Raw genomic sequence first — 13,698 nt, 5'->3', positions numbered from 1 at the left:
AAAAGAGAGGAAGGGACATCTTTATGGTTCCCAAGTTACAATGCTCATAAATGATACAGCAAAAATTTTCAAGGCTCGGTCTCCTTAAATGACTTTTTAGGAATAATTTTAAATAAAGGTTGTTAATCAGCATTTTGTAACGTTCTTCTGAACACGTTGCAGAAAAGCCCAGCACTATTATTATAACACAAAAAGCTTTCTTATTGGGATAAAGCTTGAGATTACAGCAACTGCACTGTCTGCAGCGAGATTTCATCTTTCCAATAACGTCCCTTTTGGCAGAATCACTTTTTTAATAACATTTTGGGAAATTAAACTCCTCTTTCAGCCTTTAGCGGGAAACAAGTGACAAGTCGGTGATGGATGGGGGGGGACGACGACGACAATGCGGCTCCTCAGCTCCGGCCCGGGGACCGACGACCACCGGTGGCCCCGGGAGCGTCTCGGGGCCGTTCCCCCCTCAGGGGCTTTCCCCTCCTCAGGGACCGTTCCCGCCACTGCCCTGAGGCGCGCTCGCCTTCCCCCGCCGCTCCCCTCAGAAGCGCCCGCCATCGCCCTTCCCCGATCAGCACTTTCTCCCCTCGACACCGAGCGGTTAAAAAAAAAATCCCCCGCCGCCTCTAGCCCGCTCCCCCCGCTCTCCGCTTCCCTCCCGGAGCGGGACTGCGGCGCGGTGCCGTGGGGGGCTCCGGGGCGGGCGGGGAAAGTGCGTGGGGAGGACTCGGCCGCGAGGAATCTGCGGCCGCGGAACAGCAGCGGCAGCGCGGGGGAGGCGGCCGGACAAGATGGCGGCGCTGGGCAAGCAGTGAGTGCCGGCAGGGCCAGGGCGGCCGGGCCCTGCTGGGGCCGCGGGGCAGCGGTCGGGGGGGGATTTGGGGCTGGCGCTGAGGGCGGGCGCTGGAAGACCCTTGCCCAGGGACTCGCTTATCCCAGGTGTCCGCCGCTCGGCCTCGCTGTGTTGGCCTGACTTTCAAACTGTGTTTATTAAAACCAAACAAAACTCAAAACAGCGGGCAGGCCCTTGAGGGTGTAGCGGTATTGCCCGGCGTTATTTTTCACTCTTAGGGAGGAGAATCTCCTCAGTGTTCCCTCATACCTCCCACCCTCGAGCACCGGCAGCGGCCGGGCCAGCGGCTCCCGCTCGGCCTCCGCAGCCGGGTCAGACGGAGCTGAGGGGCGGATTGAGGGCTCACGGAAGCGAACAGCGGTCACAGGGATGGTGTGGTACCCCCAGAATGATGGGGTGTTCCAGTCAGTTCAGCCATACATGCTGTGGCGAAATATTGGCTCAGTGATGGATTCAGGGAAAGGCAGGTGGGCAAGAAATCTCCGATTTAGAGGTTGCTCAGCACCAAAGGGAAGTGGGTTTAGCACAGAGATGGACTTTGTCAGCAGAGGAGTTGTTTGTGTGTGGTTAATCAATCTCAGCGCGATATAATCTGACTGTAAATCTTGTCCTTTGCCATAGCTGTAGCTGTGGTTTACATCACCAGCAAAACATGAAATTACTGCACTGCAAATGTAGCCATGGAATAGTGTCTGGTATACACAAAGGCTAAATCCCTTCAGATTAAACAATAATTTCTTACTTCTCTGAGAGAGAAAAGTAAATAATTTGGAGAGCTCTGGACAAGAGGGATTTGTGTCTTGATTTAGGACAATCATTGCATCCAGAAACTTTGCATGGCAAAAGACTGCAGTAGCTCTGGGAGAAGCTGGCAGGTGTGCTCTGCTGCAAAGGCTGCTCACATATAACTTTGATACATTATGTTGATGCTGATCTTTTACTTTTCAAATTGTAAATGTAAATTGTAGATGTTTTGTTTTGGAGCGTGCTGTGTTGTAAGTGATGCTAAAGGTGACTTTTAATTTTTTTTCCTCTAGATATGGGCTTATTATGCCCAAAAAGTTGCCACAGAAAAATCTTGTTTCAAAGAAGCTGTCAGTGTTCGCAGATGAGTCAGATGAAGAGGTCAGTTCAACAATTTTCTTCTGTAATTTGCCCCATATTCTGCAAATTTCTTTGTGTCCAACCCTTAATGGCTGCATCAGATTTTGAGATTTTGGCAATGTCATTAGGATATGTGTCATCATTTTGGATTTGGGTGTGAAATATGATCTGTATTTTCTTTAGTACACATTACATGAAAGTGATGATTTTCTTGTTACTTTCTGTCAACTCTTCCAGAAGTTCAGCACATGTGACAACCTGTTTGCTAGAGTTAACTGTAGCTTGTAAAGAGATTTGTTGACTATCACTGGTGAATGACTGCAAATAGAAAGCCCAGTAGTAATCAACAGATCTCACTCAGATGCTAACTTTAAAGTGTGGTGGATAAGTGTGTTTAATCCTTTAGTTCATTCCACCCAAATTTGATGTAATTGATTTTATGGTGTCCATATTGTGAACAAAAGCAAAGTTGTACAGCCCAAAAGTTCTAAAGCAAAAGAAGATGCATGAAATTTGCGTGACAGTGTTCTTTTCTGTACTCTTTAATTTTTAATTTCTTTCAAAGTATTACGTTCAAAATACTTGCTCTGTACCTGCCCCAGTAGAGGGCACTGTGCGCTATGTAAATCCCACCTGGATGTGCTGCTGGAAGCACGGGAAGTATCCAGGAACAGGCTGGGATATGGGCTGGGCTGGGGCCCTTACAGAAACCTGTGCTACAAAAATGTTCTTTCTTCCCTGGAGCTTCTCTCCATGCTTGTTCTTTTGTGTGGTTGAGAAAAACAATGCTAATAAAGCATCAAATAATTTTGGTCAGTTTCTGACTCACTGAAATATTTATATTTAAAATCTATTTTTATTTTAATGAGCTAACAGTTGTTAATTTTATGTCACAGAAAGCCTGAATTTAGCAATTCACAGCCCCTGTGTACCTGGTTCCATTGCAGAATCCAGAGTGTTGCTGTTGAAGGTGTCTGAGCTCCCGTTTTACAGGGCATGAAAGGGCTGAGGACCTTCCTAGTGTTATCCACTCAACATGAAACATCTCAGTGCAGCTTACAGGAAACAGGACAGGAATGTTTTAAATCCCATCTTTTTCCTCACTAAGCTGTGGTCCTCAGAGATGCTTACCTCCACTGTGGCTATGGAGAGAGGCTTTCCTTTAGATACAGCTCCTGGAGATGGTAATGGAGCACTTTCCCTGTTAGATGGGATTTGGTGTCTTTCTCTGCATTAAGGATCTGACCCCACATTTTCCAGATCCCAGGAATAAACCTCATTTAATCTGTTGTTGTTAAACATCATGTGGTAGGTCTGCGAACCTTCCTGGGGGCTGTCTTGTATCTTTTCCCTTCTTCATTTTCTCTTAATATCGAAACATTGAAACGAAAGAATGAATGCTAATAATTCTAGTAAAAATAATATATGATGCTGTCTGCCAACTTTTAGCTTAACAGCTCAAGTGTCCTCCCTTTCAGAAAAGCTGACAGATTTACTGTCAGAGTCTGTTATAAAAGCTCTTAGAAGTTGTTGTGCTCATCAGTATGGTACATACCCAGCAAAAAGTAATAATCTCATAACTGCCTTTATCGGAGAAGATTGGTTTTTTTTAAAAATCAGAATTACTTTATTAGTTCAGTAATAATTTCAGAGCTTTTCAAGATAAGGAGCAGCATTTGAGAGGGGTTTCATTTCCTGTCTGCCACTTTATCAGTCAGAACTACATCTCAAATGTCTGGAGATTATGTATTTTTAACTGAACTCTAATAAAGTTTGTGCTGGGAAATCTGCACACCTGACTTGGTCTGTGATTATATATTAGATACCAAACTTCTGCTCCCTTCTTTTTTTTAACATTACTGTGCATTTTTCACTCAGATTCTGCCGCTGTCCTTGCTGAAGGAATTTAGATTATTTTTTTCCGCTGTGGTTAAGTACATTAATGGATGTTAGTTGCTAAAGATGGTCTTTGTGTTAGTTCATAAGAAACAGAGCATCTGGGATGGAAATTTTCTTGAAATACAGTGTTGACTGGGAAAAGGTGCCTTGTCAGTATTCCCTGTGTGCTGTTCATTGTTCTGTTTTACCTTTGGAGTTTAGTTGAAATTATCTCTGTGGTACAGCAGATAAAATTTCTGTTTCTTGATTGCACCAGAATTACCCAGTGTATGTTCCTGTACTGTACCAGTCTTTCAAAACTGATTTGTTAAGACAGGATGAAAAAAAATAACTGTACATAGACCTCAGTAGGTGCTCAATTCAGGAGAGAGGTTGTGGAGCCAGTGTGATACATTCTGTGAATGTATCAGCTGGATTTGGTGGGTTTTTTAGTGACCACCTAAAGATAAATGGAATGTTTAAGCAGGAAGAAGCTGAAAATAAGCAGAAAACTATATCCTGTCATAGGCTCAGAGTTTTGGTTTTACTTACAGATCCTTTGTAGTGGTTTGGTCCGAAACAGTCATTACCATTTACAACTTTGCAAAGGAAGAGCCTGATTAAAAAGTATTTGCTGAGTAACTGATGTTCGTGCTGACCAGAGTTTTTGCAACAGTTTCCATGCAAAGTAAGACTAAGTAGAGTAAAGGGGCTCCTAGAAAAGAGTTTTCTGAGAAGTGGAAAGGAGTAACTCAAGAGGATGTGTGTAAGATCAAGAATAATTCAGGAAGTAAGGAGATGTTGCCATTTCTCATAATATGAGCAGCAGGTTATATTATGGAATTACCAAGTAACTGGTTTAGTCTAAACAAAAGGAAGTTGTGTAGTTAAGGTGTGGAACTCCTTGCCACAGGATACTGTGGCATGGTGAAAAATATAAACGGATTCAGAAATGCATTCGTCAAATTAAGGGATGCTCTTGATGTCAAACAGTGGTTCAGGTGCATCCTCCAGTTCAGGAAGTCCTTGATCTGGTTTCTGGAAACTAGGATGGAGTGCCGAGGAAAGCTGATTCTGTGTACATGACTTGTTTTTCATGTTCATTCTCTTGATCTTCTGCTAGTAGCCATGACTCATATCATATGTGAATTGAGAGGAATCTTCTGCCTGATGTGATTTTTATTTTTCTTTTCCATGAAGACTGGAGTCTCATGTGCAGGTTGTAGTTGGATTGTACAGGTCTCTATGAGGGCAGGCCTTAAGGATTCACTTCTAAATCCATGTACATGGGGGTGTAAGTAGCTCATTTTAAAGTGAGAAGGAGGTAAGAAATTGAGAGAACCATGAGAAATGTTAACAGATTGGGGTAATTTATTGCTTTTTTTTTTTTTTTTTAAATAACCTTTTCAGTTGTGTACAAGCTCTCTTCCATGGTCTGGTAGCAGTGGTAGACTGGAGAGTCTCATTTCTCAGAGTTCCTTGATTTGCATGGATTCTGTGTCCTTTCACAGTATACGGTTAAAATGTTTTCTCCTTCCAGAAAATATTGAACTATAAGCTTTGTGCTTCAGAAGAATAGCTTGACTAGAGGGAGGGAAAAAGTATGAGACAGATTGCTGAGCTTATAGGGCCTTTAATAAATGGGAAGTTGATAAGTAAAACAATACAAAAGGACAGGAAGTTCTCATCTGTCAGAGCTCACAACACAACAGGAAATTGTCAGCCATAAACCATTGGGGAAGGTGTTTGTTTTCTGTAAAGTTACTGCCACTCTGGAGAAATGGCAGATGGACTTCTTTACCATCATATGTCCAATAATAAGGATTATGTATTACTTTAGTGTTTACATAATCTTTGCAGATAAATGCGTTTATTCCATGTAGGCAGACAAGGAAAACATTCTAAGCAGTGTTTCAAATATTTTGGTGGAATAAAGCTTATTCTGTAATTGTAACTGCACAATCTGTTTTGTCTTTCACTGAGCTCCTGCTTTCTGGAATAGTGCAGGGGAGGTTCTTCACTGTTGAAGTACCTTTCTGTTAAACCAGTGTAAGAGTTTCCCGTAGAGGAAACCTTCAGTGATGACCCTCAATACATCAAACAAAGGACCATCTTCTTTCCCAAGAACCAGGAGGAAATTGAGGTCTTCTGTGTAATGCTGATGTGTGTTCTATGGTAATTTTAAATGGCTGTTTATGGTTTATACTGACTCATTTATAGCCTTTTCAAAAGAAGGTATATGTCATAAAATTAAGTACAGGGTCGTAAACTACTAATGAACGTAAATTCTTCAGAACTTAAGTTTCAGTACTGAAAGCAGAGGTAAACATGAGATGAATGAAGCCAGGGTTCTTGTAGGTTTTAAACTAAATAATCTGCTATCTGCTTCCCCCAGTCAACCAGCCAACCAACCAGCTACATAAATAAATTAAAGACTATATCCAATTCTAGTCCAAATAATCAGCAAGCTGCAGCAGACAGGGTGTAGCCCCCGATACCACAATCAGCTCTGTGCGTTGCTCATGTCTGCCAAGCTCAGCTTCCTAAAGCCCGAAGCCTGGGCTGCTTCCTTACCTGGTTGTCTGCACCTGGGTAATAGCAAGCATCTGCTCTCTAGTGATGAGCACGGAATCAGTGCAGGGTTTTTCTTCCATAAAGTGCACATCGCATTTTCCCTTTATTAGCCACAAGGTTTAACATTTTGAAAGCAGAGATGGATTTAATCTATGTTTACCAATTATAGCACCAGAAAAAGTGGAAATATGTGCCCTTTTGAGTTCCCCTTTTTCCTTGTCTGTGAGTCCTTTGCTTTGAGGGAGCTAGGAAGGAATATTTTCAATGTTCTGTGTTTCAGGGGGTTTTGATTGTAGTATTATTTATGAAGGTCATGTGTTTGTGGGAGGTGAGCAAAGGTCTAGAGTATCTCTAGATCAGGTGATTCTGTTGTATGATACCAAATGTACTTCTCCAAATAATGACAGTGTTACCTTAGCACCTTCCCTTGCTGAGTCTAGAATTACTTGGTACTCCTCTGAGTTACTATCTTTCTGGCATTTAAAAAAAATAAAAGCCACAGAAAAGTTTGCAAGTACTTTTATTATTTATGGTTTCCGTAGCAGAAAAAAAATCCTTTAGAGGTTAACACTGTCTGTACCTGTTCATTACTCCCATCCTGGGTGGGTGACAGAGCCCCCAAAGATATCAGGTGTTCCTGTGGTCTTTGTGAAAATGCCAGCTGGGTAAAGGGGCAGAAACGGATGAGAACTTGTGATTTTAGTCTTTCCCAGTGCCGAGGAGGAACTGGGTACTCAGCACAGGGCCAGTGTCTGCTCACACAGCACTGCCATCTTGCCAAGTCAAGCAGGCACCTCTGGGGAGGGGAGAGGGGAGAGACAGAGTGCACAGAGTCACGTATAATGAAACTCCATCCCTGCACAGCTCGTTCCCTGTTTGTGAAATTAACCAGTGAAAAAAAAAGATTTGCACTGTTTACAGTCTGTCCTGGAGAAAATTGTGGAAAAGCACTTGGTGTTTTCCCTTGTTAACACATCTGTTAAAGTTTTAATAGGATAAGAAAGAGGGGTCACAACATATTATTTTATTTTAAACATCAAATGAATTTAAAAGCCTTCATGTTCAGGCGATCTGTTTGAATTTAGATGGGGCTAATTCTGTTTGATTTCAGAAGATCTTAGTCCCTGCTGCCAAGCTCCCTGCTACTTGGTTTTCATTTTTTAATTTTATTACGAACAAATTACAGAATATCTTTGCCTTTTTAAAATGTGACGCAGAGCATGTGTTAGTCAAAGTTGCAAAACTTGGAAAGCTGCCAAAATGCAAAAGGATTTTCCCTTCCTATTTCTGCTTTTTAGGATTGAGATGTTTAATTGCCTAAACAAGGATACAAGTCCTGCCATTATAGTGGATCTGTTTAATTAACACTATTACCTACTGGTTGAGAAAAGATAGATATGTAGTTTAGGTCAAAACTAATTAAAAGAAAAAAGTAAATAAAATGCAAAGCTTTTTTGTAAAAGTATGATTAGAAAACGTATTTTAAATAGGGATCTGTTTCTTCTTAGGAAAGATCAGTATTGTTACTTGCTAGCATGTTAATCCTGAGAAATTAAACAGTAACATTTGAAGTACATGCTGTTTAGGTTTGTTCTTATTTCTGAAAATACACAATTAATGATACAGATCAGACTTGAAGTAAACACCAAATCCTTTCAGACTTTTGTATTTAACTATGAATAGTTTTTCTTTTTTCATGTGATTGTCAGTATCTCTGCTTGTGACTGCTACATCTCTGATGGACATGCAGGAAAACTTCCAGTATTTTCTGAATCACACCTGCCTGTAATTGGACTACTATATAGTTGTTTGTTAGAATGGTAGAAAAAGACTATTATCAATGTAATTAATTTTGTTTCTGCAATGCTTCCTTCAGCCAACTGTTGGGGAAAGTCTTCAAAAAGAAGCATTGAAAAAGCAAGCAATGAAACAGGTAAGGGACTATTTTTAATTTGCTCTCAATGTTCTGATGGGTAAGTTTATACTATAGATCTGCTTAAATTACAATATAGGAATGAAATATTTGGAAATAGTAAAGATTTCATTGTTATTATTTGGATCTCTTCTCCCTTTTTTTGTTTTAGACTAAATTGGAGATTCAGAAGGCTTTAGAAGAAGATGCTACGGTGTATGAATATGACAGTATTTACGATGAAATGCAGCAGAAGAAGAAAGAAAGCAGTGCCAAACTGTTAGCTGGAAACGACGACAAAAAGGTCAATACATGAGAATGTATCCTGTCTGTCCAACTCTCTCTGCTTGGGGTAGTCATGACTGGTTAACTTGTAGACTTCAAAGCATTGCTGAATTATCCTGACAAATGATAATTTCATTGTTACTTATTCTATTTAATTTGAAGGCTCTTGTCAGGTTCTCTGTATGAAAGGAAGCCTCCCACTCCTTAAAAGAAGGGCAAGGCTGTTACAGTTATGGAAGACAGAGGGATGAAAAAATCAAAAAAACCATTTCTTTTCATTTAGAGTAAAAATCCTCCTAGTCAAAGATGGGATGACTGTTTTGATTGAATACAGCAACCTCTCTTGGTACTGGGAAATGTGCCATGTTAGGGATGTGAAAGGGAGTGGCAGTTTATTTTGGATAGCTATTGATCAGGGGAAGAACACATTAGAGTAGCTCCTGACAATTTTCTTCCATTACCAACTTAATTCAACATCTCCATCAATCCCAATTTGTGTTCTCTCAGCCACCTCAATTATCTCTCAGCATGGTAACTTTTTTCCCTTCTACCTCAGCCCAAATACATCCACAATATCCTCAAAGCAGCTGAGATTAGAAAGAAGGAACAGGAAAGACGAATGGAAAGAAAAATTCAGAAAGAGCGTGAAATGGAAGGAGGAGAGTTTGCACACAAAGAGGCTTTTGTGACTTCAGCCTATAAGAAGAAGCTGCAAGAAAGAGCTGAGGAGGAGGAGAGAGAAAGAAGAGAATCAGCTCTTGAGGGTGAGATTCACAGTGAAATAATAGTCCTGAAAAAGAAGTAGGGCCTTGTACATGATTTACAACATATTCATCTGGTGGTCTCTCTGTGAGGCTTAAGATAATTAAAGTCAAAGGGGACCAGGTTCACAGATCCTGAATCAGATCCACCTTGGTCTGCTATTTTCCTTTGCACGTCTTACAAATGGAACAGAGGAAGCTCCTCTGTTTGTGCGTCAGTACTATTTGGGTTGGTACTTAAATTTTTCAGGGAGGGTCAGTTGTTGAAGGAAGACTCCTAAGCCTGGGGTACAGTGATGTTTCCAGTTCTCACCTCAGACATTCTGATCAGTGTCAGGAGTAGATGTAAAGCACAGGATGTAGGATCATAAGATTAATTGGGTTGGAGTGGACCTCTGAAGGTCACCTGTTCCAGCCTTCTACTCCAAGTGTGGTCTGCTGTGAGGTCAGGTCAGGTAACTGAGCTTTTATCTCTTTGGGTTTGAAAACTTCCCAGATGGAGATTGCAGTTGTGGTGGTGTCTACCAGTTGTGAGTTGTGTGTGGTGAGTATTTGTGGCACAGTAAATCCAACTGTCTTTTCTTTCTCTCAGCATACCTGGATGTGACCAAACAGAGGGATCTCAGTGGGTTTTACAGACATCTTTTAAACCAGAGAGTGGGGGAAGAAGAGATGCCTAAATGCAGCTTCCGTGAAGCCAGGTAGGATGTGATTCCAAAAGGGTTTCAGGTATAAAAACCGGCATCTGGCTGTGATTCCATACTCACTGGAGGATTAGACAGAGAGCACCAAAACAGTGGTAACGTAAACTGGTAATTTCAAACAGCTGATTAATTGAATAATTTGGTAAATAACTAATGATCATTAGTGACACAGAAATGAAACAAGCAGGACAGGGATGCTGTCTAAAAGGTATCAAGAGGACAGTTATGCTTGTAATCCTGCTTGGTATTATTCTAACCTACATTTTCTTTGGTTTATATAATATTTAGCAATCTGTATTAAGTTACACATTTTGAATCATGAGGAAGACAAGAGGTAAAATAATGAGCATAGCAGTAAGTCATAGGAAATGAATATACTATGAATTTCCTGTAAAGAATGTGAGTCTCTTAACTTTGTGCTTACTCCACATTTAGTTGCATAAAAACTAAATTGAGTGTTGATGCTGTGGTAAAAGGAAATGAATGATATATGTAGGAAATCCAATGGGAATATTTTGAAATCTTAATACGTGAACATTCCGAAACAAAGTATTGAGATGAGACTGAATTATTTAGCTATTTAAAATGGTAACATTCTGCCCTGTGGATAAATGTGATGAAGGGGATGTTTCTTGTGTGCAGTAGTTGATCATTTGAGACAATTAACTCAGGTTAAACCTCATTTGATAGAGGTTTTGAGCATGGATGTCACTAGCTAAGTGCTTGCCATCCCAAAGAAAATGCAGCTTTCATCAAGAGATCTTCCAGATCTGAGATTGGATTGTTAGAAAGTAAATTCTTAGCCTAAATGAAGAAAGTGATCACTGAAGTTACTCAGCTATCTGAAGCAGGGGAGTTCTCCATGAAGTGTTCAGGATGATGTGATTTTGTACTGTGTAGAGACCATTTGAAATGATGTTTTTTTAATCTTGCAAATTAAGGGAATTTCCTTTAGCACATAAAATTAGTTCAGGGGAAACAAATAATCCTGTAGATGGTGTTCCCAGCAAGGCTTTCAAATAAACTCAGGTGTATATTTTAATTTTATTCTTTCTCATGGCGGTACAACAGGATATAGAGAGAAAACAGCTTCATGTTTAGATCTCAGAATTGTCCCTAAAGTGATCCACCTTTGTTGTTTTAATTAATTGGATTACTAAGTAAATTACGAAACTTTTCCGTGCAATTTTTAGCCATTATTTATAGGCTGTCCGTGCCTTCAAGCATTCAGCAGACATAGAATGTAACTGGTGGTGTGCTGACTCATGAGAGTGTCCCACAGGCTGTTACTGGAGCTGTGTGATTAAGTGGAAGAGATGTGGCTCATGCAACTGAACATGTATTTCCTCATCAGCCAGAAGAGAATGACAAAGCATAACCCCCTCCATGGGTCAGCATTTTGCATTTAAGAATATTTGAGCTGTTGAAAGTTACTAATTTTTGTCTGAACACATGTGAGATCAAAAAAAACATGTTCCTGCCTCTGTCAACAAAACACACAACCTGCTTCTTCTCTGGATAATTATTTGATGTGAATAGAGGACTAAACACATAAGAAAACTTGTAACCTGCCAGCAGGCTTACACAGGAACACAAATCAATGTTGTTTTCCTTAGATGGAGGCTGCACATACTTAACCTCGCTCTTTTAGATAAATTCCTCAGCTCATGTTCATCAGAGAACCAGAAATGGATACTTTGTGCTGGATTCCTGGAACCTGAGCCACAGACAGATTTGCTTTCTTAGACTTTTCAAAAAGCAGCATCTTTTGCCTAAGTCCTGACCAGAAGTCACTTTGTAGAAACGTCCAAGATTTCAGGCTTTTTAATGTTGTTTTTCTTTTCTAACGTAAAAAATGTAGGACAAAGGAAGAAAAACCTGACAGTCAGGATGAACCCAGTGAAAGGAACAAATGCCCATCGGAAAGACAGAGAGTGAAGCCCTCTAAGAAAGAGAACAATCCAGATGCTGATACCGACTTAGGAACTGATAGTAGTGATGATGACAAGAGACACAAACATAGTAAAGTAAATTTGAAGAAGAAGAAAAGGCGGGAGAGCTCTGTGAGCAGTGAAGAGGAGGTTAAACATCACAAAAGCCAGAGGCATTCCAGGTCACCAAGCTCATCCAGTGTGGAGGAAGAGCCACGCACCAAAGCCCAAACAAGTCATCAGAGGGGAGAGAGCAGGCCAGGCAGAAGGGGAAATGATGAACAGTACAGGGAGAAGGATTATGAGAGAAGTAGGACCCATGAAAAGGATTACCAGAGAGAAAGGGAAGAGCGACACAGGCACGGGGATCACACTAATAGAGATCACTACAGAAGGAGGGAAGATCAAGATGATAAACAGAGGGGGAAGGAAAGAAAAGAGAGGGAGGGACATGGCAGAGAATGGAGGAGGGCAAAGGAGAGAGAGGAGAAGGGCTCAGAGAAGGAACGAGAGAAAGAAAGAACAAGAAATGATAAAGACAGATACAATGACAGAGAGAAGGAGAGAGGAGAGAAATACAGAGAAAGGGAAGATCATGCAAAGGAGAGAAGAGAGAAATATGGCAGTGATGAAAAGAAGTACAGAGAGAGGAGGGGAAGTACTCCTACATCTTTAGAAAAAGATGGAGAGACTGATCTGGGAAAAGAGAGAAAGGGAAAAGACAGAGAGGTGGATGAGAAGGGAAGCTCCAGCTCTGGAATTTTTTCTGAGCAGAAACGTAAAGCTGGAGAAGAAGGGGAGAAAGAGGAGAAAGAACAAGCACAGAAAGCACCTGAGAGCATGAGCAAATTTGCCAAAAGGAGCAATGAGGAGACAGTGATGTCAGCACGGGACCGGTACCTGGCCCGGCAGATGGCCCGAGTCAGCACCAAGCCTTACATCGAGAAGGAGGAGGATTGACGTCCCTGGGCTGTCAACCAAGAGGAAAGGCCACTGCTGTGCAGATTCTTGGACAGAAAAGGTTATCCTAGCTATTTATTCCTGGCTTTCCTTTGAGAAGTTGTGTGTCCCTTAAGAGAACAACTTTCGGAATGGATTAAGAGGTCTCTTGACACACACCCTTAGTGTGTTTGTACAGTTGAAATATTAAATGTGGCTGACTGTCCACCCCGCCCTTCAGTACCATGTCCTTGGTATTTGAAGATTTTGGACAGACCTGGGGGTGTTAAACAATTTAGGGTGAGAATACATCCCCTGAGGAGGGGGAGCCAAAACAGTGAGCTCTGCTGAAACAGAGGTGTTCTCGCTCTTAGGAGAAGTCATTGCTACCCACTGCTGCTCTCAAAAATGGGAATCAAACCTGTAAAAGTGGGTGAAAAAGCAAGAAAAACAGCCTGAATAATGATTTGGGAGATTTCTGTATGTAGTGTGGAGTTTTGTAAGCTATATGCATATTGAGATACAAATTTTGTATTATGTGTGGGTTTTGGTCTGGGAAATGTACAGAAACAGTTAATAAAGCGTAAGATACATATTGGATCTAATGTGTGGGTCATTTTTAATGTGTAGGTTATTTTACTGCATCTTTTTTGCATGGAATAAGGCAGATGAGTCTGTTTACATGTATCACAGTTGTATCTGCTTGTTAAGTGATATTTTAGATTTGTCAGTCTTCTGTTCAAAGGTTCATATTCAAGAATAA

At 41.0% G+C, this 13,698-nt stretch overlaps 1 protein-coding gene across 1 annotated transcript; it reads left to right on the top strand.

Moving 5' to 3' along the window:
• The first annotated feature begins 728 nt into the window (after window positions 1–728).
• Window positions 729–13,535, top strand: NSRP1 (nuclear speckle splicing regulatory protein 1). Its single transcript, XM_048324847.1, has 7 exons — window positions 729–805; window positions 1,885–1,972; window positions 8,280–8,336; window positions 8,488–8,619; window positions 9,157–9,364; window positions 9,954–10,062; window positions 11,927–13,535. Exons 1-7 carry the CDS (start codon window positions 786–788, stop codon window positions 12,954–12,956), a joined length of 1,644 nt encoding a protein of 547 aa, XP_048180804.1. The 5' UTR covers window positions 729–785; the 3' UTR covers window positions 12,957–13,535.
• Window positions 13,536–13,698: the final 163 nt, after the last annotated feature.

Source organism: Corvus hawaiiensis, chromosome 20 (genome assembly GCF_020740725.1).
Source record: "Corvus hawaiiensis isolate bCorHaw1 chromosome 20, bCorHaw1.pri.cur, whole genome shotgun sequence".
NCBI classification, from domain to species: Eukaryota; Metazoa; Chordata; class Aves; order Passeriformes; family Corvidae; genus Corvus; species Corvus hawaiiensis.
This window is presented reverse-complemented; position numbering and strand designations above follow the sequence as displayed.